Genomic DNA, 27,120 nt, shown 5'->3' with positions numbered 1-27,120 from the left:
TCAAAGCAGCTTTTGATTTTACGTGCCATCCATTTTGCTGTTGTTGTTCACTCGTTTCGGTCCCACAGGTTCCTCTACAAGAATCGCATTCGCGACATCGACAGCAAGGTTTTCAAGGGCGTCCCCAAGCTGGAGCAGCTGTGAGTATTAATCGCTATTAATTGAAACTTATTATTACGTGACAACACCGAGAAGTAGTAACAAGAGTCGATTAAATCGATGCATTATTCAAGCTGGCATTCCGTCCGACCGCTAATAGAGCCACAATGCCTGCTTTCATTCGGCTGAAGCCCAGGCCCAGGCAGGCCCAGGCAGGCCCAGGCCCGCGCTCATTGGCCGCAGAGCCTTGATTGAGAGTGACGGCGCCACAGTTTTCGCTTTCGTCCTCGTCGTCCTGGTGGCCGTGGGAGCCGCGACGCCAATCGACGCGCCCGCAGCGCCGTCTAGCAGACAGTCTAGCAGACAGTCCAAAAGGGGAAACAAATGGACTCCCATGGCCTACTTTACTGCGTCAGTCACGTTCAACTGATTTTCGTCATCGCTGCCCAGTGATAACACGTCGTCATAGATAGGCAAGCCAAACTGGCATAAAGTCAAAAATTAAAATGTAGGGTCATATCATGTTTCTTTGCCAATTCTGCAAAATTTACTCAATTTTCGACTGATGACTACTGGGCAGCGGACCGGAGGTGGGCTTTGATTATTTACACCCGAACAACAGAGTCTACACCTACATCAAAACTGCTGTTTGATCTTGAACAGAGGTTTTAAAACTGGCTCTCAGAACAAAATGGGCTTCTGCTGAAACCTTCCGCCAGCGCTGTTCCGCAGGTCCCCATGGTGGCGGAGATCGGAGCAGTTATGATACGGCCCCCTCCGCGGTGTGTTGAACTCTGTTTTGCTTCCAGGTATCTCCATTATAACGAACTTGAAAAGATCGCGCCTGAAACGTTTTCAGCCATGGCCACATTACAGCGATTGTGAGTACGCGGCCAGGGTCCCCTCGAGTCTTGGCGCGTGCATGTGAGGCGGAGCACATTCAATGTCCTTTCTAGTATGCTGAAATTGTAAAGATCTCTTCATAAACCGCTCCGGGCTTACTCCTGGCGTGTCACTAGGAGTATGAAGTGCCCCGCTCCACCTCAGATGACTCGCGCACGACTTAGCACGTAGTTTTGGCCGCTTCCCGCCGCGTGTGCATGCGTGCACCAACACCATCCACCACCGCCACCACCACCTCCACCACCTTGTTGTCCGCGATGATGATATAGCACTGCCTTGCAGATACCTCCACCACAACAAGATAGACAGGATCCCGGGCATGGCGTTCCTAGAACTGCGGAGCCTAGAGCGACTGTGAGTGTGCCTATCTGTCTGATGTGATGGCCGTCATCGCATGGGCGCCGCTACTGCCGCTACGGCTGTAACACAGTTGTCGCATTGTTGTGGAACTAAACTCGGGAGAGGACTTTCTTCTCGCTCTCTGGCTTTAGTTTGTGTACATAATCATGTTCACCCAATTCACCCACATTTTTTTAGCAGTAAAAAAATAGTGGAAGCTATGTTGCTGCTAGCGTGTCAAGTCACGTCCTTCATCGAGCAGAAATGGTGACGTCATCTAAAAACTAAACCCGCACTTGTGTTGCCGCACTTTAACTCTACCTCACACTTCACACTGTTTCTTTAACTCTAGTTAGCTCTAGTTTGTGCATGAGTGACACTTTGATCCACAGCATGCGTTTTGTCGGGAGGTTGGTGGCGGTGTTTCCGGGCAAGCTCCCCTCTAGCTCACATCATCACTCTTAGTCAGTAGATTTATTTTGTAGTGGTTGACCTGCCCTGCCCGTTCCTTTCACTCCCACTGCAGCTTCAAACATGTTCGTCCCGCGACAATCCGAGCTCGTTATTCGGTCGCCGCGTCATTTTCACCCCCCTTTCCCCTTCTCGCAGCGCCGGGTTCGAACGGCGTCTACGTGTCCCCGTCTCGCCCCGGCCACAGTCACCCCGAGCGAAACAATAACATCTCCAGTGGCAGTGCGCGAGAGCACTGCGCTGTGTGGGGCGATGCCGCCCAAGCCGTGGCCGTACCGGCGATGCTACAAACGACCCGCCTTGTTTCACTGATTTGCCGGCAATGAGGGCTCCGGGATTACAGAGGAAGGGGAGGGGGAGCGGGAGGCGGCGCGGCCCGGCCCTGAAACTGAATAATACAGGAGGGCCCTGGCCGTTGATTATATGCAGGGGTTTCACTGCCAATTCCGGGCCCTGTATCTGACAGGCAAGAAGCGGGAAGAAGTCCCCCAGCGGGGCCCAGCGCGCCGGGGGCCCCAGCCCCTCCACTGCGAGTGCGTGCCCGCGCGTCCCCGCGCGTGCTTGTCGGAGTCTGTTGCAGGGGCTGCCGCTGGCTGCCTTTGGCTTGGCGCGGCCAGCAGCAGCAGGGCGCGGATAATGCTGTAACCTCCCTTGAAACAAATCGGGTTGCGGGAGGTCAGGCCGGGTCGGGCCAAGGGCCCGCGCTTGCCGTCGGGGCGCTCCTTGGGTCGGGCGAAGTAGTGCAAGCTGTGTGAGCCGCTAATCCACTTGGGAGCCTTTCCGACCCCCGGCGCCAAGCGCACCAAGCCGCCTACCCCAAGTCACTGGTACTTTGACATAGTGACGAATGTCCACAATATCTGATTTTTCAGGAGAGCCAAAACAAGTTTAAAAATTGAGCTGGAAGATAGAGGTATTGGATTTGATTGTAAAATTTTATACCACAGACTCCTGAAGGAATACGTGTTCTTTGGGTTCAAGAGCCGTTGCAATCGGCAGCTTGGTTCCCGAGATAGTGGACATTCGTCATTTCTCAGCGTACGAAACTTAGGCCAAATGGACGAAAGTCCGCCGTACTTTGACAAAATGACGAAAGTCCAACCGTACTTTGACAAAATGACGAATGTCCATGTGTAATTCGACAAAATGGCGAAAGTCCAACTTTACTGTTAACACAAAATAAATGAAAGTTTTCATCCCGGGCATGTTCCATGATCATGCCGTCGCTGTTTTCATGGATATTCCTCTTGTTGGGAACGCACCGATAGACTATATCCGTTTTTTTTGCAGTTGGGACATTCGTCATTTTGTCAAAGTACGGTTGGACATTCGTCATTTTGTCAAAGTGCGGTTGGACTTTCGTCATTTTGTCAAAGTACGGCGGACTTTCGTCATTTTGTCAAAGTACAGCTGGACTTTCGTCATTTCGAAGTATTTTCCTGCGCCGAATCTAGAAGAGATATCGATACATGCTTTTCACCAGGCGATAGTAAATCAAAAGTTCTACAACGCAGCCAAAAATCTCATTTTATCAAAATTTTGGACATTCGTCACTATGTCAAAGTATCAGTGAAGTCGTGGCCGGGCAGGGCCCCAAGCCGCCGCTCTCGTCGGAAAGCGCTTTCGGGGCGAGCAACGCGGCCCCGCCCCGCCCGCCCCGCCCCGCGGCCAATCCGATATCACTTTCGACGCGCACTCGAATGCCGCCCCGCCGTGCCGAGGAGCTTGCATAAAACGAGAGCTGGCGGGATTCGAACGCGGGGCCTAAGGGGTGGGAGGCGACTGTCGGACGCACGCGGGGCGCAGGCAGACACTGATACCGTGAAGCACCGAGACCCCCCCCCCCTCCCCCCGCCGTCGCTTTCTTTGTCGCGAGTTTCGTTGAAGCTGCAGCGGGTCGCGACACCCCCTTCGTCCCCCCCCTTTCCACCACACTAATATGCGGCACCGCTCTGTTTTTCCAGGTTCCTGCACAACAACAAGATCCGCACCATCCCGCCCAGCGCGTTCAGGAACCTGCAGTCGCTGAAACGGATGTAAGTCGAAAACAAAACAAAGGCCGCCCTTCCGCCCTTCCGCCCTTTTGCATTGTAAAACTGGGCGCGTGCCTCTGCGCGGGGCGTGGCAGGGCGGGGCGGGGCGGGGTGGGGCGGGGCGGGGCGGGGCGGGGCGTGGCGGGGCTTGGCGGGGCAGGGCGGGGCGGGCCTGGGTCGGGCACCGCAAGCCTCGTCACGTCGCTCCACGTCACGCCACGCCCGTCACGTCACGAGGTCGTCACGCGCCCAGCGAGGCTAATCACCATGACGGACGGCCGGACGGGACACGCTGATGAGCGCGTCGCTAACTTTTATCGTTATTTTTTGTCAGTCACAATATGCGCGCCGCGCGTGTGGTGGTGCGCAGTGTGTCCATGTCACCGCGCTCGCTTGTTTGTGTCCTTGGTTTCAGCGTAATGGAGGGAAACTAGTTCGAAATTCCCGCTTCGCGAGGACGCCGGGGCGTTCGGCTCGGTCGGCCCAGCGCGGGGCGGGGCACAGTGGGCCAGAAGACCGGTGGAGGCGGCCAAAACTCTCGACGCGTTTTGAGCTCCAGAGTCGCTAAATGGGACTCGAACCGAACGTGTGACCCCACCAATAGATTGCTCTCCGAACGAGGAACCCTCTGGTGGGGTCACACATTCGTTTCGAGGCCTGTTTAGCGACTCTGGAGCTGAAAACGCGTCTTGAGTTTTGGCCACCTCCACCGGTCTTCTGGCCCACTGTGCGGGGCGAGAGTGCGGAGCGATCCCGGTGTTCACTTTGTGTATGCTTTTGTTCAAGTGTTTGTGCACGCGGGCCGCCCTGTGTGAGCCTCTCCGCGGCCTGCCTGGGGGGAACAAGAGCACACACGCACACATGCGTGCGCACACACGTGCCCACACGCGCCGCCTTGCGCCTGGGAGGGCGCGAGCGTTTCCGGATAAGGCGAGGCGGGCCTGGCGGGCTGGCGGGCCGTTCCGTATTCGTTTCGAAATGCAATTCATTCTCGCATGCAAATCGTAGTGCACTCCGCCGCGCGCCGCCGCGCCCCGCCGCCGGGCTGTTGTAGTGTCTGGTTCCGAAATGCGCTCTCCGTCCCGCTGCCCCGCGGCCCGTGCCCCGCGGCCCGTGCCCCGCGAGTGCGAGAGTGACGGCGCACCGCGAGCACCGTTTGGAAGCAGCCGGGCTCTCGGCTGAGCCGCCGCATTAGAGTCGGCGCGGAGCGCGAGGAGCGCATCTGCGTATCTGCCGCCGCGGGCCGCGCAGTTGCGGCACTACAGAGTAGTGGTGGCGCCCCGCCCCGCCGGGCCGGCCCGCTGCCACCGCCAGGCCGCCCTCGTCTCGCTCTCGCTCCGGGTCCCGGACCCGCCATCCGCTGGAGGAGGCTCTCCGGCGCCACGCTCCGGGCCCCGCCGCCCCGCCGCCACGCTCCAGCGCCACTGCGGGTCCACTCCAGCCAGGGCCGGGCGTGTCCCTGAGGGGAGGGGAAAGAGTTTGAATGCGGACACAGTAGCTCGCGCTAAATCCTCCCTGTCTCTATCGTGGCGTGGCGGGGCGTGGCGGGGCGTGGCGGGGTGGGGCGGGCCGCGTGGGCCAAGCCGGGCAGCGGCACGGCACTTCGCACTCGGGGGAAGTGGGTGGTTTCGGTACACCTCCTCGGTTTCCCGTCCTGGCCGTGGCACTGCCCCCCTTTCGCCCCCAGAGAAATAAATTACCCCCCGCCGCGTCCCCGCCGCCCACCACCACGCCCCACCCCGCCCCACCCCGGCGGCCGCGAACTCCGTTGCACTGCGTTATCAAGGTGTTTCCTCGTGAACTCCCCCACTGGCTTTGGTGACGCCATTAACTCGCTGCAGCCGCCGCGGCCCGCCTGGTGCAACCTGCAACTCGATCCCGCCGCGCCACCCTGGCTCTTTTTGCCCTCCGGACCTTTTTCGGGGAAATACCAGCTGCACAAATGAACGACGGACCGGTATTCGAACCCAGGACCCAGGGGTTGCCACGCGTACTGCAGAGGAATTCCTTAGCGACCACCCAGGCCGTCCGGGCCAGCCAGGCCCAGCCAGCCGTGCGCCGCCAACTTGAGTTCCCGACTTGGTTCCGGAGCAGACAGCTCCGTCTCGACGAAAGGGGAAGTTTTTTCCTCCGGTTGGACCGCTTCGCGCGCCGCCCCGCCCCGCCCGGAACCGTGAGATAATTTCGGAAGTGGACGCTCTTCCAGGAGGAGAGACGGAGAGTGCGGTTTTTATCGCGGCATGGCGCTCGGCGCTGCGGGAGGAACAAGGACAGCGGAGACGGTTTGTTCTCCGCCGAGGAGGGGCAGGAAAAAGAGGGGTGGGGCGCTAATGTGGAGGCCTGGAGGGGCTGGCCAGGACGCCGTGCCGCCGTGCCGCCGTGCCCAATGGCTGCCTGTTTCCTCTGGAAGTTGAAATTTCCGCTCATTACCACGTTTTCCAGCGCTGTAATTCTCACGTTTGTTGGCTGGCGGGGCGGGGCGGGGCGGGGCGCCCCCCCTGCTCCACAAGTGGGCCCTGATGAGGTTCGCGGGTCACGCCGCGGCGTCTGGTCCACTGTCCATGCACCGCACCGCGTTCCCTCGCCGCCATTCTCACCCTTGTCTGCCTGCCTGTCTGTCCGCAGCCGCCTGGACAACAACCTGCTGGCGTGCGACTGCAACGCGCTGTGGCTGGCGCGGCTGCTGGCGGAGCGCGGCACCCAGGCCGCCGCCACCTGCGCGTCGCCGCCGGAGCTGCAGGGCCGCGTCGTGGCCGAGCTGCGCGAGGCCGACTTCCACTGCAGTGAGTACCACTTCGACACATCCCCACCTAGCGAGTTCTGTCGCCGGTCGAGACTTCCTAGACTGGGCCGCTGTTTCGCTCAGCCGCGCCGAGACTCGGGACACGCGAGTCCCTCCCCTCCGCCTGCTCTAATTAGTGACTGTACAGTGGAGGGGCGTTCGCTTCTGGACCGTTTAGGCGGCGCAATGGATGGCGGGTGATAACCCCAAGGTAAAGGTGCTGGCCGTGCCGCGCCGTGCCGTGCCGCGCCGTGCCACGGCAGACTCAAGCACCGCGCGTGCTAATGGCCGGCCTCTCGAATGGCTATCGCCTTCGCCTGCCAAGCCAGAGGGCCGATTCAGAACAGGGCTTTCGCCGCCCCGCGCGATCGGGCGATCGATTCCCAGCTCATCGTTTCATTTTTTGACTGGCTACTCCACTGCATCGCTCTCCGCGATGAGGGCAGGGACTGTTCGAAATGAGACAGCGGTGACGTTTTCGGCACCGCCAAGTGGCTGGCCGGGCATGTGGCGTCGAGTGTGCGTCGAGTCACTTGACAAGGCTGTCGGACGCGACGTCTCGACTGGTCTCGACGCCACGTCTCGACGCCACGTCTCGACGCCACGTCTCGACGCCACGTCTCGACGCCACGTCTCGACGCCACGTCTCGACGCCACGTCTCGACGCCACGTCTCGACGCCACGTCTCGACGCCACGTCTCGACGCCACGTCTCGACGCCACGTCTCGACGCCACGTCTCGACGCCACGTCTCGACGCCACGTCTCGACGCCACGTCTCGACGCCACGTCTCGACGCCACGTCTCGACGCCTCGCCCGGGCCCGCACAGCGCGTTCGATTCAACGGCCCAATTTGCTGTCCAGAACCAGTCCAAAACTGAAGTACAGAGTGTTCCAAAATTTACATGTGCCAGAAGGAGAAGAAGAAGAAGACCGGAAGCGAGAAGTGGCAAACTTGATGAGAAATATACGCGGAAGCTCCGGACCCCTCATGAGGTTGCGGCTCGGGAGCGCCTGTAGTCGAGAGGGTAGGCAACCCGGCGTGCTTGCGTGCCGGCGTTGGAGCCTACCAGGCGGGCTGCTTCTGCCTCCTGCGCGTCCCTCGGTTTCACGTTTTCCCTTCGCTTTGCAGGCAAGCCGCGCATCGTGAAGGAGCCCGATGACGTCGAGCTGGACTACGTCGGCCCCGTGTACTTCAAGTGCCAGGCCGAGGGGGACCCGCAGCCGCGCATCGTGTGGCTCAAGGAAGGGTGAGTACAGGGACGGGCAGTCCATCGAGCACGTCGGGCACGCCGTACGTGTCCGCAATGTCCACACGCACTCCAATCGTGTCGAACGGACAATCGCCGTCCGCGGCGCGTCACTCAAAACAAAGGCGGGACGCTCGGCTGCCGCTCGGCACGGCCCCGCCCGGCTGTATTTTCTTTATTTTATTCTCGTGGCGTGCTCCGTGTTCAGTGTGTCCCGGCCCTGCCCGTCGTGTGATGGATGATTTACCGAGACTCCCCCCCCCCCCTCCCCCGACTGCGCGCCTGCTGCCATCGTTCTTTCGCGCCCTTTCAGGGCAGAAATCCGAAATGACTGCACTATAATACACTTTGCAGGGCGAAACCGTCTTTGTTTTTGGCGCGCTCCGTCCGGGCGCGGCACAGTGGGCCAGAAGACCGGCGGAGGCGGCCAAAACTGTGGACGCGATTTGAGCTCCAGGGTCGCTAAACAGGACTCGAACCGAACGTGTGACCCCACCAATGGATTCCTCGATCGAAGAGCAATCCATTGGTGGGGTCACACGTTCGGTTCGAGCCCTGTTCAGCGACTCTGGAGCTCAAAACGCGTCCAGAGTTTTGGCCGCCTCCACCGGTCCTCTGGCCCACTGTGTGCGGGGCGCTGCGGGCTGCATAGCAACCCGTTCGCTGCTGCCACTTGACAAAATTCCCCTCTCCAATTATTACCCCCCACCCCTTCTGGCGAGCCTTCGCTGACGCCACAGCCACCGCCGCCTTGCTTGTTTTTCTCCCGCGGTCCTCGTCGTTCCGTTTCGCTGTCTCTCTCGCACCCCTCGAGCGGGCCTCGCGAGTGCGACAGAGGCAGAGTTGCGGCCCTTCGGCCCTTGGGCCCTTCGGGTCGTTGCCTTTGTGCGCCCTTCCCTTCGCCCGTGGCCCTTGGCGTCCGGCGTGCGGCCCGACCGCCGCACAGTGGGCTGGAAGACCGGCGGAGGCGGCCAAAACTCTAGACACGTTTTGAGCTCCAGAGTCGCTAAATGGGACTCGAACCGAACGTGTGACCCCACCAATGGATTGCTCTCCGAACGAGGAATCCATTGGTGGGGTCACACGTTCGGTTCGAGTCCCATTTAGCGACTCTGGAGCTCAAAACGTGTCTAGAGTTTTGGCCGCCTCCACCGTCTTCTGGCCCACTGTGCGCCGCAGCGCGCAGCCGCATGATTATAATAATGAACAGGCCTTCCATCGCCCTGGGCCCCGCGGCCCCGCGGCCCCGCCGACGGTTTTGTCTTTATTTCCACGGATTATTATGCAGTTACACGCTCCGCCGACTCCGCGCGGCCAGCTCGGCTCCATCCCACCTGGCTGGCTCCGAGCGGGGCTTCCGTCGCTCTGTCTCCCTCGCACTCATCGGAGCGTCCCGTCGGAGTGTGCGAGACAGGCAGAGAGACTGCTTCCGCAGGCTGGCCGCCACTGCACTTTCAAAGTGGCGCGCTCTTGCCCGCGAAATCGGCGGGGGACGCGCCGCGTTTATTGCATTTTATTGCTGCTTGTCGTTTGCCCTGCCTCTGCGTCGCTGTCTTTCGAGGCGCTTCATGGCCGCGGCAGACTACCCTCTGCCGACCCTCGGGCTGCGGCCCAGCCGGCGCACAGTGGGCCAGAAGCCGGTGGGGGCGGCCAAAACTCTAGACGCGTTTTGAGCTCCAGAGTCGCTAAATGGGACTCGAACCGAACGTGTGACCCCACCAATGGATAGCTCTCCGAACGAGGAATCCATTGGTGGGGTCACACGTTCGGTTCGAGTCCCATTTAGTGACTCTGGAGCTCAAAACGCGTCTAGACTTTTGGCCGCCTCCACCGGTCTCCTGGCCCACGTGCGACGGCCGGGTCATCCAAGTCGTGTTTGTTTTCCCTGACGTTCCTTTCCGACCTTTTTTCCAGCCGCGACGAGATGAGCCCGTCCGAGCCCGGCTACGAGTTCATGACGGACGGCACCCTCATGGTGGAGGCGCCCTCCATGGACCGCGTCGGCGCGTACGCCTGCGTGGCCAAGAGCGCCATGGGCGAGGCCAAGTCCCGCGTCGCCCGCCTCGTCACCAGCAAGAGGAGGGGTGAGTTGCTTCTTGCTCTTGTTCATTTGGGGTTCGAGCGAGTTGTTTGTGTGTGCCCTGCTTGTCACTCGATACCCCCTATCTACAACCGCTTCCTCGATGCACGGCTGGGGACAACCGCTTAGCTGCACCTTGCTTCCGGATAACCGCGCACCATCAGCCACCCTGCCGACAACCGCTTATCTGGCAGGCGGCTCCCGACAACCGCTCATCTCCCGGCCGGCCGGGCGCTGGTTAGGTTATGTGGCCGCCAGTTATCCGTTCATAGTGGCCGTCACAGTGCCCGTACAAACCAATCCATTGACTCTGAATGTAGTGTAGCAATGTCTTTAGTAGTATGGTTAGTTAGTTTTGCTCAAAGAATTAAATGCAGCATTTGCGAAGCGTCGATTCATCTCCCGTATTTAAGGGGCGTGAGCGGTTGTCGGGAGCCGCCTGCCAGATAAGCGGTTGTCGGCAGGGTGGCTGATGGTGCGCGGTTATCCGGAAGCAAGGTGCAGCTGAGCGGTTGTCCCCAGCCGTGCATCGAGGAAGCGGTTGTAGATAGGGGGTATCGCACTGTGTTTTCCCCTTCATCCCCATTATTCACGTGGAGGAGGTCGCTCTTCTCCGCGGCCGGGCCGTGTCCAGGCTGGTGCACTGCGAGGGACCCGTTCCCTCCCCACCTTGCTCTCTGTCCGGCCGTCCTCGCCTCGACCTTGCCTTCCGGCCCCACTGTGTACCGCTGCCGCTGTATTGTAGCTGCTTCCCCGCGCCGCGCGCCGCAGTGCTGCGGTCGAGTGGCAACCGTAGCTTTTACGGCCCCGTCTGCCGGGGCTTGGGCAAGGGCTTGCGGCACTGCGGGGGAGTGGAGGGGCAACCCTAGTCCGGGCGTGAGGATGGTCAGTGGCGGTGTGGCCGCGAGACAATGGACCGGTCGGTGGCCCGGCTGCCCGGCTGTGCATGTCGTTGCCGCAACCCTGCCGGCCCTGCCGAGCGCTGACGAAGGGTAGCGGTTTGTGGCATGCACCGCCTAACAGTGGGCCAGAAAACCGGCGAAGGCGGTCAAAATCCCGGACCTGTTTTGAGCTGCAGAGTCGCTAAATAGGACTCGAACCAAACGTGTGACCCCACCAATGGATTGCTCTCCGAACGAGGAATCGATTGGTGGGGTCACACGTTTAGTTCTAGTCCCATTTAGCGACTATGGAGCTCAAAACGCGTCTAGAATTTTGGCCCCCTGCACCTGTCTTCTGGCCCACTGTACACCTGTAAGGAAACACCCGGTGATGGATAGGGGAAGTCCTGTCAGTGACACGCTCTCCTTGTTGTTGCAGAGCGTCCCGACATCATCCGGCCGCCGCGCGACTGGCAGGTGGCGCCCGGCGACACGGTGACCCTGGACTGCCGCGCCGTGGGCACGCCGCCGCCCCTCGTGTCCTGGAGCCGCAACGGCCGGCCCGTGGCGCACACGCCGCGCTCGCTGGTGAGTGCGTCGCCCTGCCTCGCCCTGCCTCGCGACGGAAACAACGACAGAAACTGACTGGCTCTGCCCCTCCAGATCGCCGCCGACGGCACGCTCGTGCTCACGGGGATGCGGGTGGAGGAGGCCGGCGACTACCGCTGCACGGCCAGCAACAGCGTGGGCTCCGTCAGCGCCTCGGCCACCGTCGTCGTCAACGGTACTGTCCCCTAGGAGTGGCTAGTGGTAATGCATGCACACTGTCGGCAAATGAATGAACCTGTTTCTCTCTCTTCCTCTTTCACGCTGCTCCCACAGAGACGATCACCATCCCGAGAGGTAACTGGCCCCGGATGACCCGTCTTGGCTCGTCCTGGCTAGTCTTGACCTGCCTGCAGTGTCCAAGTGTGCATCGCTGACGGCTCTCTTTCTTGCAGTGGCGCCGCGGATCTCGACGCGGCCCGACAACCTGACGGTCAAGGCGGGCGGCACGGTGCTGCTGCGCTGCCGGGTGGACGGCTCGCCGCGACCAGTCGTGGCGTGGTTCAAGGACGGCCGCAGCGTCACCTCGGCCAGCCCCAGGACCACCATCTCCAGCACGGGCGAGGAGCTGCGCGTGGAGCACGCCAAGGAGGCCGACGGCGGGCTGTACATGTGCCGCGCGGACAACGCCGTCGGCACCACCGAGACCACGGCGCGCGTGCAGGTGCTGAGTCAGGCGCAGACGCTGGCGCAGCTGCAGAACCAGGTGCAGAACCAGGAGCCCGCGCAGGCAGCGCAGGCAGGGCAGGCACCCGTCCCGCGGACCCGAGGCCGCGTGCGCCTGGTGCACCACCCGTTCAACATGGAGGCCATGGTGGGCACCAGCGTGGAGATCCCGTGCAGCGCCGAGGCGGACGTCGGGCAGCCCCTGCTGTCGTGGCGCAAGGACGGCCAGAGCGTCACCGTCAGCCCCAGGCTGCGCGTCGGCCGCGTCGGCAGTCTGCGCATCTACAACGTGACCCTGGAGGACGCCGGCCTCTACGAGTGCACGGCCACGGACGGCGCCGAGGAGGTGTCCGCTAAGGGGCTGCTCGCCGTCAGAGGTAGGCTTTGTTTCACTGGCCCACGCTGCAGGCGCCGTGCGGGTAGGCCGACCCGCCACGCTCCGGTGCTCGACGGGCTGGCCCACGCTGCAGGCGATTGCGATTGCGATTAACGGCTGGACCACAAGTGATCGTCTGCCTTTCGGGCCCGCCCGGTCATGTCGGTGATTCACCAGCACGTGACGGGGCGTCCCTACTGAGAGGAGTGGTTTTCTCGGTAGACCGGGTTCATACGCCCACGCATCTGGGTATGTAGCGGGAACAGCCTTTTGGCCGTCCACCCCTACACACCTTATCCGAGTCCGACACTTGTCTTTGTTCACCCCGTTTCTAGGGGCTGTGTTGAGCAGGTCTTCTAGGTCTTCTGGTTGTTTTGGAATCCTGGCCGTTGGCAGCCGTGCGGGTAGGCCGACCCGCCACGCTCCGGTGCTGGCGTCTTCAACCTTGATGTCCTTGCGCAGGAGACGGCGCCTCGTCGCCGCGCGGCCCCACCGCCCCCGGAGACCCGTTCGTGCGGCAGGCGCTGAGCGAGGCCATGCTGGCCGTGGACCGCGCCGTCAACGCCACGCTGTCCGCGTTCCAGCAGGCCGAGCGCAGCCACGCCACGCTGTACCGCGCCATCCGCTTCCCCGACGCCACCGCCAGGGACGTGGTCCGGCCCGCCGACGTGTTCGAGAAGACCCTCATCAACATCCGCAGGCACGTGGAGGCCGGCACCAAGATGAACGTCACGCAGGGTGAGTTTAACCAAATGTGTAACTTTAAAAAATTTATAATGTGGGTGAATAACCCCTCTAGGTGTGTTTGCTGCCCTTTCATAACCTTTCAATGACTTGGTCCTTGTGTTCTTGGTCGGCCGCCAGACTTCAACTACACGGAGCTGCTGTCCCCCAAGCAGCTGCAGCTGGTGGCCAACCTGTCGGGCTGCATGGCGCACCGGCCCACTGTGGACTGCTCCGACATGTGCTTCCACCTCAAGTACCGCACGGTGGACGGCACCTGCAACAACCTGCAGCACCCCATGTGGGGCGCGTCGCTGACGGGCTTCCGGCGCGTGCTGCGCCCGCAGTACGAGAACGGCCTGAGCACGCCCATCGGCTGGAACAAGAACATGCGCTACTTCGGCTTCCCCAAGCCGTCGGCGCGCCTCGTGTCCACCAGCATCATCAAGACGGACGCCATCACGCCCGACCCCAGCATCACGCACATGGTCATGCAGTGGGGGCAGTTCCTGGACCACGACCTGGACCACGCCATCCCGTCCGAGACGAGCACCAGCTGGGACGGCATCGACTGCAAGAAGTACGTGCCTTGCGTGCCTTGCGTGCCTTGCGTGCCGTGATCTTGCTCTCGCTGACGCCCCCTCCTTTTCCGCAGGTCCTGCGAGTACGCCGCGCCCTGCTACCCCATCGAGGTGCCGCCCAACGACCCGCGCGTCAACAACAGGCGCTGCATCGACTTCATCCGCAGCAGCGCCATCTGCGGCTCGGGCCAGACGTCCGTGCTGTTCGACGGCATGCAGCCCCGCGAGCAGATCAACCAGCTCACCGCCTTCGTGGACGCCTCGCAGGTGTACGGCTTCTCGGACGAGCAGGCGCGCGGCCTGCGCAACCTCACCAACGACCTGGGCCGGCTGCGCGAGGGCTCCGCCTACAACTACAGCAGCAAGCCGTACCTGCCGTTCCCCAACCCGGGCGAGGCCATGGACTGCCGCCGCGACCCCGCCGAGTCCGACATCCGCTGCTTCCTGGCCGGCGACATCCGCGCCAACGAGCAGGTGGGGCTGCTGGCCATGCACACGCTGTGGTTCCGCGAGCACAACCGCGTGGCGGACGAGCTGCGGCGCGTCAACCCGCACTGGGACGGCGACACGCTGTACCACGAGGCCAGGAAGGTGAGGCTCCGGGTTCGACTCCCGACTTTTCGCCCTTTCTTTTCGGCGAGTCCTGACCGACTGCTGTCTCGGTGTTCCAGATCGTGGGCGCGCAGGTGCAGCACATCACGTTCCAGCACTGGCTGCCCACCGTGCTGGGCCCCAGGGGCATGGAGATGATGGGCCCCTACCAGGGCTACGACCCCAACGTCAACCCTGGCATCTCCAACGCGTTCGCCACCGCGGCGCTGCGCTTCGGCCACTCGCTCATCAACCCGCAGCTGCACCGCCTCAACGAGTCCTTCATGCCCATCCCGGAGGGCCACCTGCCCCTGGGCAAGGCCTTCTTCTCGCCCTGGAGGCTGGTAAGCTTGGTCACTGCGGCGCCTCTCCGCGCCTAGGCCTGCCGCTTTGCCACCCGTTGACATGACGCCCTCTGTGCAGGTGGTGGAGGGCGGCGTGGACCCGCTGTTCCGCGGCCTGGTGCACACGCCGGCCAAGCTCAAGACCCCCAGCCAGAACCTGAACGCCGAGCTGACGGAGCAGCTGTTCACGGTGGCGCACGCCGTGGCCCTGGACCTGGCCGCCATCAACATCCAGCGCGGCCGCGACCACGGCCTGCCCGAGTACAACGCGTACCGCGCCAAGTGCGGGCTGCGCGTGGCCGAGACCTTCGACGACCTCCGCGAGCACATCAGCAGCCAGGCCGTGCGGGACAAGCTGCAGGAGATGTACGGGCACCCGGGCAACCTGGACCTGTGGGTCGGCGGCATCCTGGAGGACCAGGTGGACGGCGCCAAGGTGGGCCCCACCTTCCGCTGCCTGCTGGTGGAGCAGTTCAAGCGGCTGCGCGACGGCGACAGGTAATGCCCGCCGATGACGTCATGACGTCACGCTCTTGAACCGCGTCGACTCGCCGCCTCACGCCGCTCCCCGCCGCAGGTTCTACTACGAGAACCCCGCCGTCTTCAAGCCGGAGCAGCTGACGCAGATCAAGCAGGCCACGCTGGCGCGCGTGCTGTGCGACAACGGGGACCAGCTGACACGCATGCAGCGCGACGTCTTCTACCTGGAGAAGGAGGACAACTTGCTGAGCTGCGAGTCCTGGGACATCCCCCGGATGGAGTTCCGCTTCTGGGCCGAGTGCTGCCAGGGTGAGTCAGAAATACACGCCGGTATGCGCCATTTTTTTTAGAGAGTGGATTGGTCTTCAAGAGGCATGCCCGACGTTCTCACTTTCCCTCCCTGTGCGCAGACTGCAGGTCGGCCGGCCAGTTCGGCAGCCTGGGCCGCACGTTCTACCGCGGGGTGCGTCGATACCGCCGCGAGCTCAACGACCCCAAGGCGGCCGAGTGGCAGAACGAGGACGACGACGCGCTGAACGCGGCCCTGGACCTGGGCCTGGGCGACGACCTGGGCGAGGAGCGCATCGAGGGCCTGGAGACGGCCATCGAGGGCTTCCAGAAGGCGGTGCGCCAGCTGCGGAGGAAGCTGCGCCGCCTGGAGGGCCGCTGCGGCAGCAACCGCCTGGACCACCGGGACCGCGAGGACCGCGACGACCGCGAGGACCGCGACGACCAGGACGGCTGCCTGGAGGAGGCCGGCGGGCTGCGGAGGCACGACGGCGAGGAGTGGCAGCGCGACCCCTGCACCCGCTGCGCCTGCAAGGTGAGTGTGGCTGCACTGCAATTCCTGTCCTCGGGGCGATGGCCTTGGCTCACACTTTGCTCCTTTCGCAGGGCGACGTCATCAAGTGCACGCCTGTGCAGTGCCCCTCGCTGACGTGCGCGGACGCCGTCAAGGCCCCCGGCGAGTGCTGCGCCAAGTGCCCCGCGACGCCGTGAGCGTCGCGAGGGATGGCCGCGACCACGCCGACGGCGCCGACGGCCACCACGCGGCCGAGAGCATGATCCAAGACGACGCCTGGGCGGCGGCATGGCGGCGGTGCTGCCACCACGCCACCCCAGCGCTAGCCGGTGTCTTCTCAAAGCAGGACTGTCTCACCCGAGCACAGGCCTGCAACACCGCCCACCTCCTCTAGCCACGCTAATTGTGGCTCTTCCCTTCCGCATCCTCACCCTGTCTCTCGACGGGTTATTTTTCACGTTTCGTCTGTTTAATGGAAATTTGTTCGTCTGTTTGATGTTTTGTGAATGTTTTGTTGTTACACACTGGAATGCTGATGTAAAATTTTATGAGTACTTACGAGCGATTTGAAACAGTCTCAGACACACTGCCTTCTATGAATGTGAGCCTGTTGCGCACAATTTAGATTTTTCGATTTTTCGTATTTTGTTGTTTGTTTTTAAGTCAGATTTCGTACTTACTGTGTTGTATTCTCGAGCGGTACGCACAAACTATATCACACGGACTGAAAGTTTCAAAACAATAATTACGTCTTTAAAACAAAGGAACATTGTTGCGACCGATACTGAGGGGCTGCTTCGGAAAGGGCAAATGCCTCTCAGAATCAGCTTCTTCGCCGAAGAGCGAACGTAGTTTTTCCGACTCGAGCGCCGCGGGGGCGTTTTAGTGAGGAAAGGACACATTCCTGTAGCTATATCCAATTAAGACTTACGCCTGCGAGAGCGTGAGCGCGAGAGCGCGAGAGCGGTCGCCTGAGCGAGGAATCGGAGGAGTGGGGGAAGAGTTCCCCTCCAAACTCTTCCCCCACTCCTCCGATTCCTCGCTCAGGCGACCGCTCTCGCGCTCTCGCGCTCACGCTCTCGCAGGCGTAAGTCTTAATTGGATATAGCTTGTGTAGATGTTGAGTTTTTCGAGTTCGTCTACAGCTGTTACGACGCTCAGTTTTCCTGTTATATCATTAAATCGTGTACATAATTAAATAAGTAGCACTTGTTAAGATTCTTAATTAAAACAATCTTTTAGAATATAGATGTTTATCAGCCGCGATTTGCGCGCGGGAAAGTCAATCAATGTCTGTAGAGACCAGCGAAAGCGTTTTCATGTTTTATGTAAGGCACGGCACAATCTAGGAAAGCGTGTTGTTATTATCAACTTTGTTTCAATTTAGGTTCGACACCAAAGATATTTTTAAGAAAATTGTTCCTCGGCGTCAGTTTGGTTAGGGATTGGCGCACCGAGTCCACCAAACCGCCACACCACGGCCAGTCTGGCCGAGCGCGGCGAGGGAGGCGGCTCGGGGCGCTGAGCAGGTACCGGGTACCCAAGCAATGTGATAACTTGGAGTGATTGCGTGTGTGAGTGTGTGAGTGAGTGCATGTGTGCGTTGGTTGGGTTTGCCCTGGTCGCTGGCGCCGAGCTCACATCCATCTCATATTTGTAATGTGTCCTATTGTACAGTTTACGTAATCCTTTCGTTGAACCATTGTACATTTTTACTTGCAGTCGAATGACGACGAATCTCTAGAAATAAAGAAAAGACAAAAACCCGCTGTCTTGTTGTTTTTGCTCTCCTTCCCGCTGCCAGCCCGTCCCAGCCGGTGCGCCCACTGGCAGGCAACCCATCGCACACTGTATGGGCGGCCTAGACTAGAGAGGCCGAGGTCAGCGTGTCAGCGTCACATAACGAGTCGTCCCTCCCACTCTCCGAGTGCATCTCCCTCTCCCTTCGCCTAGCCGCTCTCGGCGAGCTGCTTGCTGCTTCCGCGTGACGCTGCGTCGGCCCATCTCTCTCGCACCCACAAGGGACGCATCATGAGTGCGAGAGGGATGAGATGAGGCCTCAGCGAGCCGGCGCTGCAGCGCCTGCAGCCAGTACCTGGCAGTGCCCTGAGCGCTGCCGGCCAGCGCGTCCAGCGCGTCACGACCTCCTCGTCATCGCCAGTCGTCGCTGGTCATCGCGCGGTTATCGCCGAAAAGTGTTGAAATATGTGCCAGGTTTGGGATGTTTCTCTATTGAGACACAGCAATTCGGTTCACGAAACTTCACGAATTTATTGTGCGTTCACACACTCGTACAGAGACACACATACGCGTACAGATTACTCCGCGCATCGCGGGAGGTACTACATTATGAGAAATACTTCGCTACACTTTACACTTCTAGATGCTTCTAGTCTGTTCGGTTCTGTATGAGAAATTGCCTCATTCCAACACCCCTCCTCAATTTCTCAATACACACAATGTATTTACATTTTCATTAAACATATCATGTCATGCGACTTATGATTCAACACACAACAATTTCAAATTGATTTATATTGCACATTTTAACTTACATTCACTTGACACACCACAAACACAATTTTACTGCCAGAACATTTCAACTTCAACATTTTAACTTCACAGTATAAATTCTTTCAAGACATTAACAACCAACCAATGTATACAACTCATTCGGTTTAGAGCTTAATTAGCCGCATAAGAAAAACAACAACAAATTCAATGTACCAAATTGCTCCATTTGGCTAAGTTCCGTTTGCTTGAAACTTATGGTGCAGGGAAAACCTATGTAAACAAATAGGCAAAAACCTCACCAGCAATTTGCTTAATCCAAACATACAAAAGAAATCATCAGTACTTTAGACACAGCATGCGTCAAACACATACTTCAGAAATACAAAGTCCTCAAGTCAACAATTAGTATTAAGTTACAGTTTTAAAACCAAACACTTTCACAAATTCAAACCACTGAAAAATAACAATATCATACTATTTGCATATCAATTTATAGACTCGACTCGACCCACCATACAACTTTTGACACAAACATTCAAATTAAGTCTTAGCACACAACATTAACACTTACGGTCACTGATTGTCACACATTGATTGACAACTTTACTCAGCTCTAAATATTTCCTTTCAACCAACATAAACATAAAACACTTTTGTTACATCTGCAAAATAGGAATTTCTTCGCACTCTGAAAAATCATTCTTGACTCTTACCATTAAACATTCAAAATTGCAACTCCAAACGACAACTATTCACATTCACATTTTCGACTGATAAATGATAACTGTAAAACAATTTCGATGTTAACAACACAGATCAATGTTACAACAATACTTAGGTTTTACATAGCGCATAGCTCAAATTTTCAGACCACTTTGGTGTACATTTCTGCTCATAACTATGTATAGAAACACAAAATTTTAAAATACTGCAATTTACACCTGTCACTTATAGTATTATGCATAAAGCAATAAGCGTTTTAACGTTATTGAACATTTTAATCAACACAAGAGAACACACAAGAAAAACTGACAGCTAAACATTTTCAAAACTTATACGAGGGAAATCGACAACTGACTGCTGATTGGCTTGTGATTGCTGCTGCTGCTCTTTCCCCTCCTCGATTTTCCGAGTACATAAACAACAAAGTACGGGAAAAATTTCTTTCAATTAAACCTTTCAAACGTCACACAAAAATGCAAAGCTTACAAACCTCCTTACAAACACTCAGTTTTTTTTTTCGACAAGTCCGACTGGTTTGGGTCCTTTATCACAAAAATATTTGGTATTAATTCCATTTCTTTTTCCGTTCCAAATTTTGAATACTCCAATTGAGATATGAAATCTGAAGATTCATTTCACACGTCATGTAAAGATTTGCCTCGGATCCATTATTTGTAATTGTTACCTGTAATTTTTACCTGTAACTAACACCTTTGCTCAAACAACAATGTCATTAATATTGTTCCACTTCAAAATAAAAATTCATTAATAATTAATTTAATTTCAACTTCAGTCACAGAATACTCAACAAAAAGCAATTTCATACCACATTTCAAAGTCCTTTGCAAAAATTGAATGAATTCGTAAACAGAAAACAGCATTCAAACGCATCATAACTTTGTTATATGTTACAATTGTTTCTTCCTCCAAATTTTACGCTTGTCCATTCGTCAAATACCAACTCCAACATCCACTTTATGATTTAAGATTTCAGTTTCATTTCGTTCATTTCGGTATTCAAACAAAGTCATACAAGTCCATCCGCTCACTGTTGTTTATCTGTCCAGAACCAGTGCCAACGGCTTGAAATCTCGACTCTCTAGGGTACTCAACCTTTGTCTTCCTCCATATTTACTGTTAACATAAGAAAACACAGTAGCATAAAACAAACAAACAAACAATCATATTGTGCTCAAAGTGCAAACTGATTTCTCATTCAATTTCTCTGGAGAAACTCTCCGTTTTTTTTTTAATTTCAGGAAACTTCCTTTCCCTTTCTTTTACTTTCTTTCTTTCTTTCTTTCTTTCTTTCTTTCTTTCTTTCTTTCTTTCTTTTTACGTGGGGAACCTCCCTCACAAGGGAACCTCCCTCTTTTACGTGGGGAACCTCCCTCACAGGGAACCTCCCCTTTTACTTCAGGAGAACATCTCCTTAGGGAACCTCCCTTTTAGTCCGGACTGACACACTGGTACAACAAGTTTGGTTCTGGAACTTCCAGTTTTTTTTTATCTTTTTGTTCAATATTTCTATTTCACAATTCATGTCAGAGTGCACTTTTGAGCTAATTTCATTTGCAAGAGTTAATAGATTCAATTTTAACTTGCCTTGCGACACACCGTCAAAGGGTTGTCTCAATTGAAAGATTTACCTCTTTTACTTGCCTCATAAGAATTTCCAAACACCAAAAACTCATGTAAGATGTCCTTTCAGTAGTATTTTTCGGTAACATTTGTAGACACATATTTCTTGAGGTCCATTTTACACAGATGACCAAGGTGACTCCTCCATTCCTCTCATTCATTTTAGTCATAACTGACAACGGGAAAAACACTGAAACTCGAGACATTGATTATTCAAATTTCACATTTAACGGAAAATAAATTTCACACATCCAACGAAAAATCATTCATTACAGTCACATCTGACAAGTATTAGTATTGCTATAAATAAGCTTGTTTTTATAACTTTCCATTCTCTATTTTTCCTTTTGAACCACACATTCTGGTTTGTTCACCCATCAGTCTAGTTCCTTTACGTTACAGCGAGTTACATTGAGCCACATGCACCCAAATTTGTTTCTGATATCACAACCACTTGCACCAAATTTGGCATTACAGAGAATTGTACTCACTTAAAATCGCTATGTAAATTTTTTTTTCGGTTCATTTTTCCGTTACAAGTTTAGCCCTCACTCCCAGATTGCATTGAAAAATATAGAAGCAATAATAATTTATTTTGAACGTGTTCATGACTTACCACACAACATGTCTTTTGGGCATTGCAAAAATTCACAACAAAAATTGATTCATCCGATCACAATCAATAATTCAAAGTTTTCTTCAAAATACTTCATGACCAATATTTACCATTCGTCAGCATTTCAGTCCCTTAGTATAGAAATCTGCAACACTTCAACATATAAGACGAAAACACGAATTAACATGTTCTTAGTTCAGTAACCAGATACGAAGTAACAGTTTCAAGTAAAACATTGCTCCTGGTTCACTCCCTCAACTTGTTTTTGTTTTCTTTCTAATTTCATTTTTACCCAGACTTCAACAAACTTCAGAATAATTTTGTTTAAATAATAATAAATTGCATTTTTTACTATAATTCATCTTACTTGTTTAAACCTTTTTATTCGTTTGTTTATAGTACCGCTTCATTAGTATTAACTCTAAAATTGACTGTGCTCTCCCACATTTCGCACGAATGTTCGATCTGCAAACATTTTCCATCTACCAACATTTTCCATCTGCCCCTCCTGAAACTAACATTCAATAATCAAAGCTACAGGAAACTGTATGTCTAAAAACACTGTTACCAGGCTTCGTCAAAGGTACCCGAATCACACTCCAGAACAACAAAAATGGCATTCCCTCTGACCTTGACTCTGAGCCGAAGCGACCATGGCGCCATCTCTCGGTGCTATGCCGTACTACAGACCGCTGGGGCTGGGCGGCCGGCTAGTCGACCCATAACCTCACTCTCTGTTCTCAGTCACACGTGAATTATACGAACACCGTTCACTGCCAGTTCACATTCTCGCTTTGAATAAAATTATTGCACAATGAAAACTTTGTTTTGCCACTGTTCACTTACATACGTACATACCACTCGTTGCAAGATAAAACTCAAACTTGTTTTTCTTCCAGAAAGATCCACTTAGTTTCACTTCTTATTTACAAGCTTTCTCTGCATCATTTCTTTAGTTCCAGACGTCTGACTTTCTCCACATTCTAGAAATATTTCGTCATTCACTGAAAAACCTTTAAAGACTGTCGCTCCCGTGAGGGGAATACTCAGACAAAGAAGCCAAGTGCAGACAAAGGATCGCACACAACAAGACAGTCACAACGTCGAAAATACTCACAAATACGTTGAAATTCATTCCAGGCTTCTGAGTACTACAAACTTATTCATAAAGCATCATATTCTTAGTCATGCCTTACCACCAAAGTCACTTTTTCACTTCAAAAACAGCAATTTTCGGACTTAGACCACACCCAGGGGGAATACCCAACTCGGACATTTTTAGGCCATTTCTCTGAAACAAAGACTTTTTCGGCCAAATTTTCTTCATTGACGATAACTTAACATCGGTTTCTTATTGAATTTCATCATTTGCATCCGTTTCCATTCATAATTTCATCAAAAACTTCAGATTTACGCTTTTAGCCTAACCTCGGCGTATTCAACAACCATTAAGAAACTTATCAAATTCTTCCGATTTTCAAATAAATAATGTCTCTCCTGTAACAAACAAGATCAACAATAACTCCGTTCCGATAAAAATCAAATCAAACTTCCAAAGTCAACGTCCCTTTTAACTTAAAACACAAATTCCTTAGACCACATTGTGAGAACAAAGACGGCGACGGCCCTTCACACTTCTTACAACTTTACAAGTTAATTGCGTGATTTCAACCATAACTTATTATCACAGAATATTCCTGGGCCCATAACCTGTTGAAATATGTGCCAGGTTTGGGATGTTTCTCTATTGAGACACAGCAATTCGGTTCACGAAACTTCACGAATTTATTGTGCGTTCACACACTCGTACAGAGACACACATACGCGTACAGATTACTCCGCGCATCGCGGGAGGTACTACATTATGAGAAATACTTCGCTACACTTTACACTTCTAGATGCTTCTAGTCTGTTCGGTTCTGTATGAGAAATTGCCTCATTCCAACAAAAAGCGGAATAAGTCGGAAGGAAAGGGCCGGGCCGGCCGGGGAGGGGAGGGGGAGGGGAGGGGAGGGCAGGCGGCAGCAGCCGCCATCTGTCTCCACTGCAAGCGCCACACGTCACTCGCGCGCCAGCCACGCCTCGGTGAGTACCGCCCGCCACCGCCGAGCAAGTTTAGGCGCCAACGTGCAACTTTGCGCGTGTACTTGAAGAGTGACAGTTGGAAATTTCCAATCACTGGCTCATTCTAGTTTTCCCAGTTTCCCAGCGAGTGTCGTTTACACTTGGTTCGGTCTCGTGTTGGGTTCGATTTCGTCGGGTTGGGTTAGTTTAGGTTAGGTTAGGTTAAGTTGTGTTAGGCCCTTTTTAAGTTCCACTATTTCCCGGCCCTGTTTCGTGGGCCTTGTGGAGCGACGAACCAAAATAATTCACTCGGTGACTCGCGGTGGAGCATTATCTATTTTCGTGCTGGCATGGCTGCCTTATCTCATTAACGCTCGAGCTTATCTCCCTGAGCCTTTCGTCCTTTCTCGCTGTGCGGAACTTGCCGAACTTTGGGCAGCTTTGGGTGCAAGGTTCCTGAAGGGCCTGCCGCGCCCACCGCCGTTGACGTCATCAGCTTCTTCATCATCAGTTCTGCCAGGTGGGCTAGTTGATATTTTCGGCCCCGCTCCGACTTTTGACCGCGCTGAAGTGCAGCGACGGGCCGGAGGCGCGTGCACGCGTCCGCACTGAGGCGTGACGCGGTTGAGGGGAGGGGAGGGGAGGGGGCGTGGGACAGCCTTGGGCGCCAATCATACGGGAGCGACTGGCAAACACTGTCCGGCCAAAATAAATAAAGTGAAACAGATTTTTCAACCAAATGCTGGCCGTTTGTCTCGCAGTGTGGCGTAGTCCTCGCAGTCCTCCAGTCAGACCGCCGCCATGGCCTCGAAGGACTCGAAGGACGTTCGGCCGCCGCCGCTGAAGGAGGTCCGCGATCTGCAGGCCTTGCTGGCGGCGCAGCTGGCCGACGGCGAGGAGGTCGAGAAGTTCGACGCCAAGCCCGCCACGGCGCTCGGCGACAACTACGGCAGCACGATGCTCGCCTTGGACATCGTCATCCGGAAGAAGAGCTCACAGGTAAACATTTGTCCGCGTCGAAGCCGGTGGACGCTGACGTGCGGAGTGGCCGGAGGGGCCGACCCCGCCGAACTCCAAAGGCAAAAACACAGCCGCCGCGTGGGAGGGAAGTACGAGCTGATGGCCCTCGCCAACCAGCTGATCTGTCTGATGCAGGCCGGCGACGGCGGCGACGCCACGCGGAGGCACCTGCACACCTTCTGCAAGATGCTGCCCGACGACCCGGAGAGGCGCGCCATCTTCAGCGTGGAGGTGACGTTCTTCAAGGAGCTCGAGATGTACACGCTCGCCGTGCCCGCCATGCTGCAGCTGCAGCAGGACTGCGGCGTCCCCGAGGAGGACCTCGTCTCGCACCTCGTCCCCCAGTCAGTGACATGGCACTTCCACGCCACTGGCGAGCGACTCAAGGCTCGTTTGGCCGCTCTCGCTCGCGCACAGTGGGCCAGAAGACCGGTGGAGGCGGCCAAAACTCTCGACGCGTTTTGAGCTCCAGAGTCGCTAAATGGGACTCGAACCGAACGTGTGACCCCACCAATGGATTGCTCTCCGAACGAGGAATCCTCTGGTGGGGTCACACGTTCGTTTCGAGGCCTGTTTAGCGACTCTGGAGCTCAAAACGCGTCTAGAGTTTTGGCCGCCTCCACCGGTCTTCTGGCCCACTGTGTCGCGTCCGCGAGTGCGACAGAGACAGAGCGACGCAAGGAGCCTTCGCAGTCGCTCGACAGCCATCACGGCTGCCATGCGCCGCGTGCTAACTGCCGGTCGTCCGGTCGGCCTGCTGCAGGTGCTACGGCGGCAGGGTGAGCCTGTCCGGACTGCCTGGCGCCGCGGTGGACGAGGACGCCGCCATCCTGCTGGAGGACATGCGGCAGCGCGGCTTCGGCACCGGCAACCGCGTGGTGGGGCTCGACCTGGAGGACGCCAAGCTGGTCCTGGAGAAGCTGGCCGTGCTGCAGGCGCTGGGCGTCGCGCTCCGGAACAAGCGGCCGCAGGTACGCCATCCAGTGCATGGTCAAGGTGGGTCCGTCGCGGCAGCACCACTGTAAAGACGCTCCCTCCGCCCACAAGGTGTACGCGGACACGGTGCAGCGGGCGTGCCGCGACTTCCAGATGGGCGGCGACGGCACTGCCGAGTTCGAGGACAGCGCGGCCAAGTTCGCCGCCTGCATCCTGCACAACGTGAACAAGAGCGAGCGCGCGCGGCGCCACCACGACGCCGTGGCCAAGGTGTGCGCCGAGTCGGGGCTCGGCCGCGACGAGAAGTTCCCCGACGCCCGGGAGCCCTTCGCCACCATCTTCCACAACGACCTGTGGACCAACAACATGCTGCTCCGCAGGGACGAGGCGGGCAAGCCGCAGCAGGTCGCCTTCATCGACTTCCAGGTGCGCTGGGTTCGGCTGGGTTCGCCTTGCGGCGCGTGGGTAGGCAGCCCATCCGACAGCCGTGCCGCGCGAGCTGCCGTCCGCCCCGGCGCCGCCCTGGCCGCACCGGTGTGGGACGATGGATGTACCCCCACGATGAGTGGGTGCAGCCATCGCGCGATGAATGTAGTACCCCAAGGGTACAACTATCGCGCGATGAATGTACCCAAAGGGTACAACTATCGCGCGATGAATGTACCCCAAGGGTAGAACTATCGCGCGATGGTTGTCTAAAATCCGATCGAAAGAGGGTATACAGCCATCGTGCGATGAATGCACCCCAAGGTACACTTCTCCTAATGGTACACGACACCGGCAGCCAGACTAACACCACGGCCCACTCTGCCTCGCTCTGTCCACAGATGTCGCGCATCAACTCGCCGTTCAAGGACGTGCTCTTCTTCCTGTTCTCGAGCGTGCAGTCCGAGGCCTGCGCCGCGCACCTGGACGAGCTGGTGGCGCTGTACCACGCCAGCTTCGTGCGCACGCTGGCGCAGTGCGGCGTGGACACGGCGCCCTTCTCGCTGGCCGCGGCGTGGCGGGAGATCGACGAGCTGGCGCGCTCCGAGCTGTTCCACATCCTGACGATGCTGCGCTGGATCACGGCCGACCCCGCCACCATCCGCGACAACCCGGACACCTTCGTGTTCATGCTGGAGCTGGGCGGCGAGGCGTACGCGCGCAAGGTGGAGCACACCGTGTGCACGTTCGCGGAGCGCGGCTGGCTGGACGCGTAGTGCCAAGAAGACCTTTGCCAATTTTTAGGGGTTCCGACGAAGGAGGACCCCTATTGCCCGGGACGGCTCAGATTCTTATTTTTTTTCCGGTATCCTGTGATTGGAAAATGGATCCCGCCAAATTACTCGTTATCATAATCAAATAAAAATTCCTGAAAATTTCAAAAATTTATCGTGAGAATTTAACGTGAACGACTAAAACATAAATTTGGAACAATCAAGCACCCTTATCCGTTCACATTTTCCAGAAACGTTTCAAAGAGAAAATGTGCCACTCCTCAAAAGTAAACCTCCTGCCTCATCCAAGTGACAAGAAATCGTCTGTGTTCTGAGAAAATGGTTAAAACATGAGAAAATAGTCTCCATGGCAACGACACGGTGCCATCGTACCAACTGTC

The 27,120-nt window shown here is 56.4% G+C and overlaps 2 protein-coding genes across 4 annotated transcripts in view; both read left to right on the top strand.

Moving 5' to 3' along the window:
- The window catches only part of LOC117653485 (peroxidasin), a gene marked incomplete in the record, with an annotated part of 67,156 nt that extends 50,231 nt beyond the window's left edge, over positions 1–16,925 (top strand). Inside the window, 19 exon segments of the mRNA XM_034399172.1 lie at positions 69–140; positions 909–980; positions 1,285–1,356; positions 3,777–3,848; positions 6,471–6,628; positions 7,759–7,876; positions 9,791–9,960; positions 11,277–11,425; positions 11,501–11,621; positions 11,720–11,740; positions 11,839–12,486; positions 12,948–13,223; positions 13,350–13,788; positions 13,864–14,380; positions 14,461–14,724; positions 14,804–15,222; positions 15,302–15,513; positions 15,615–16,027; positions 16,099–16,925. Of these exon segments, the coding sequence (XP_034255063.1) occupies positions 69–140; positions 909–980; positions 1,285–1,356; positions 3,777–3,848; positions 6,471–6,628; positions 7,759–7,876; positions 9,791–9,960; positions 11,277–11,425; positions 11,501–11,621; positions 11,720–11,740; positions 11,839–12,486; positions 12,948–13,223; positions 13,350–13,788; positions 13,864–14,380; positions 14,461–14,724; positions 14,804–15,222; positions 15,302–15,513; positions 15,615–16,027; positions 16,099–16,203 (4,318 nt within the window).
- Positions 16,926–18,081: 1,156 nt separating this feature from the next.
- Positions 18,082–26,894, top strand: LOC117653563. 3 transcript variants are annotated; one of them, XM_034399339.1, is made up of 6 exons: positions 18,082–18,220; positions 24,326–24,563; positions 24,720–24,928; positions 25,348–25,555; positions 25,632–25,946; positions 26,348–26,894. In XM_034399339.1, the coding sequence occupies exons 2-6, from the start codon at positions 24,366–24,368 to the stop codon at positions 26,720–26,722; spliced, it is 1,305 nt and encodes a 434-aa protein (XP_034255230.1). In that variant the 5' UTR covers positions 18,082–18,220; positions 24,326–24,365; the 3' UTR covers positions 26,723–26,894. The 3 variants fall into 3 exon arrangements, with proteins under 3 accessions (XP_034255230.1, XP_034255229.1, XP_034255231.1); XM_034399338.1 differs by lacking the exon at positions 18,082–18,220 and adding an exon at positions 23,454–23,585; XM_034399340.1 differs by lacking the exon at positions 18,082–18,220 and adding an exon at positions 23,645–24,084.
- The last annotated feature ends 226 nt before the right edge of the window (positions 26,895–27,120 follow it).

Source organism: Thrips palmi, unplaced genomic scaffold (assembly GCF_012932325.1).
Source record: "Thrips palmi isolate BJ-2018 unplaced genomic scaffold, TpBJ-2018v1 HiC_scaffold_8, whole genome shotgun sequence".
NCBI classification, from domain to species: Eukaryota; Metazoa; Arthropoda; class Insecta; order Thysanoptera; family Thripidae; genus Thrips; species Thrips palmi.
Note: the sequence above shows the minus strand (reverse complement) of the source record. Positions and strands in the feature narration are given on the sequence as shown.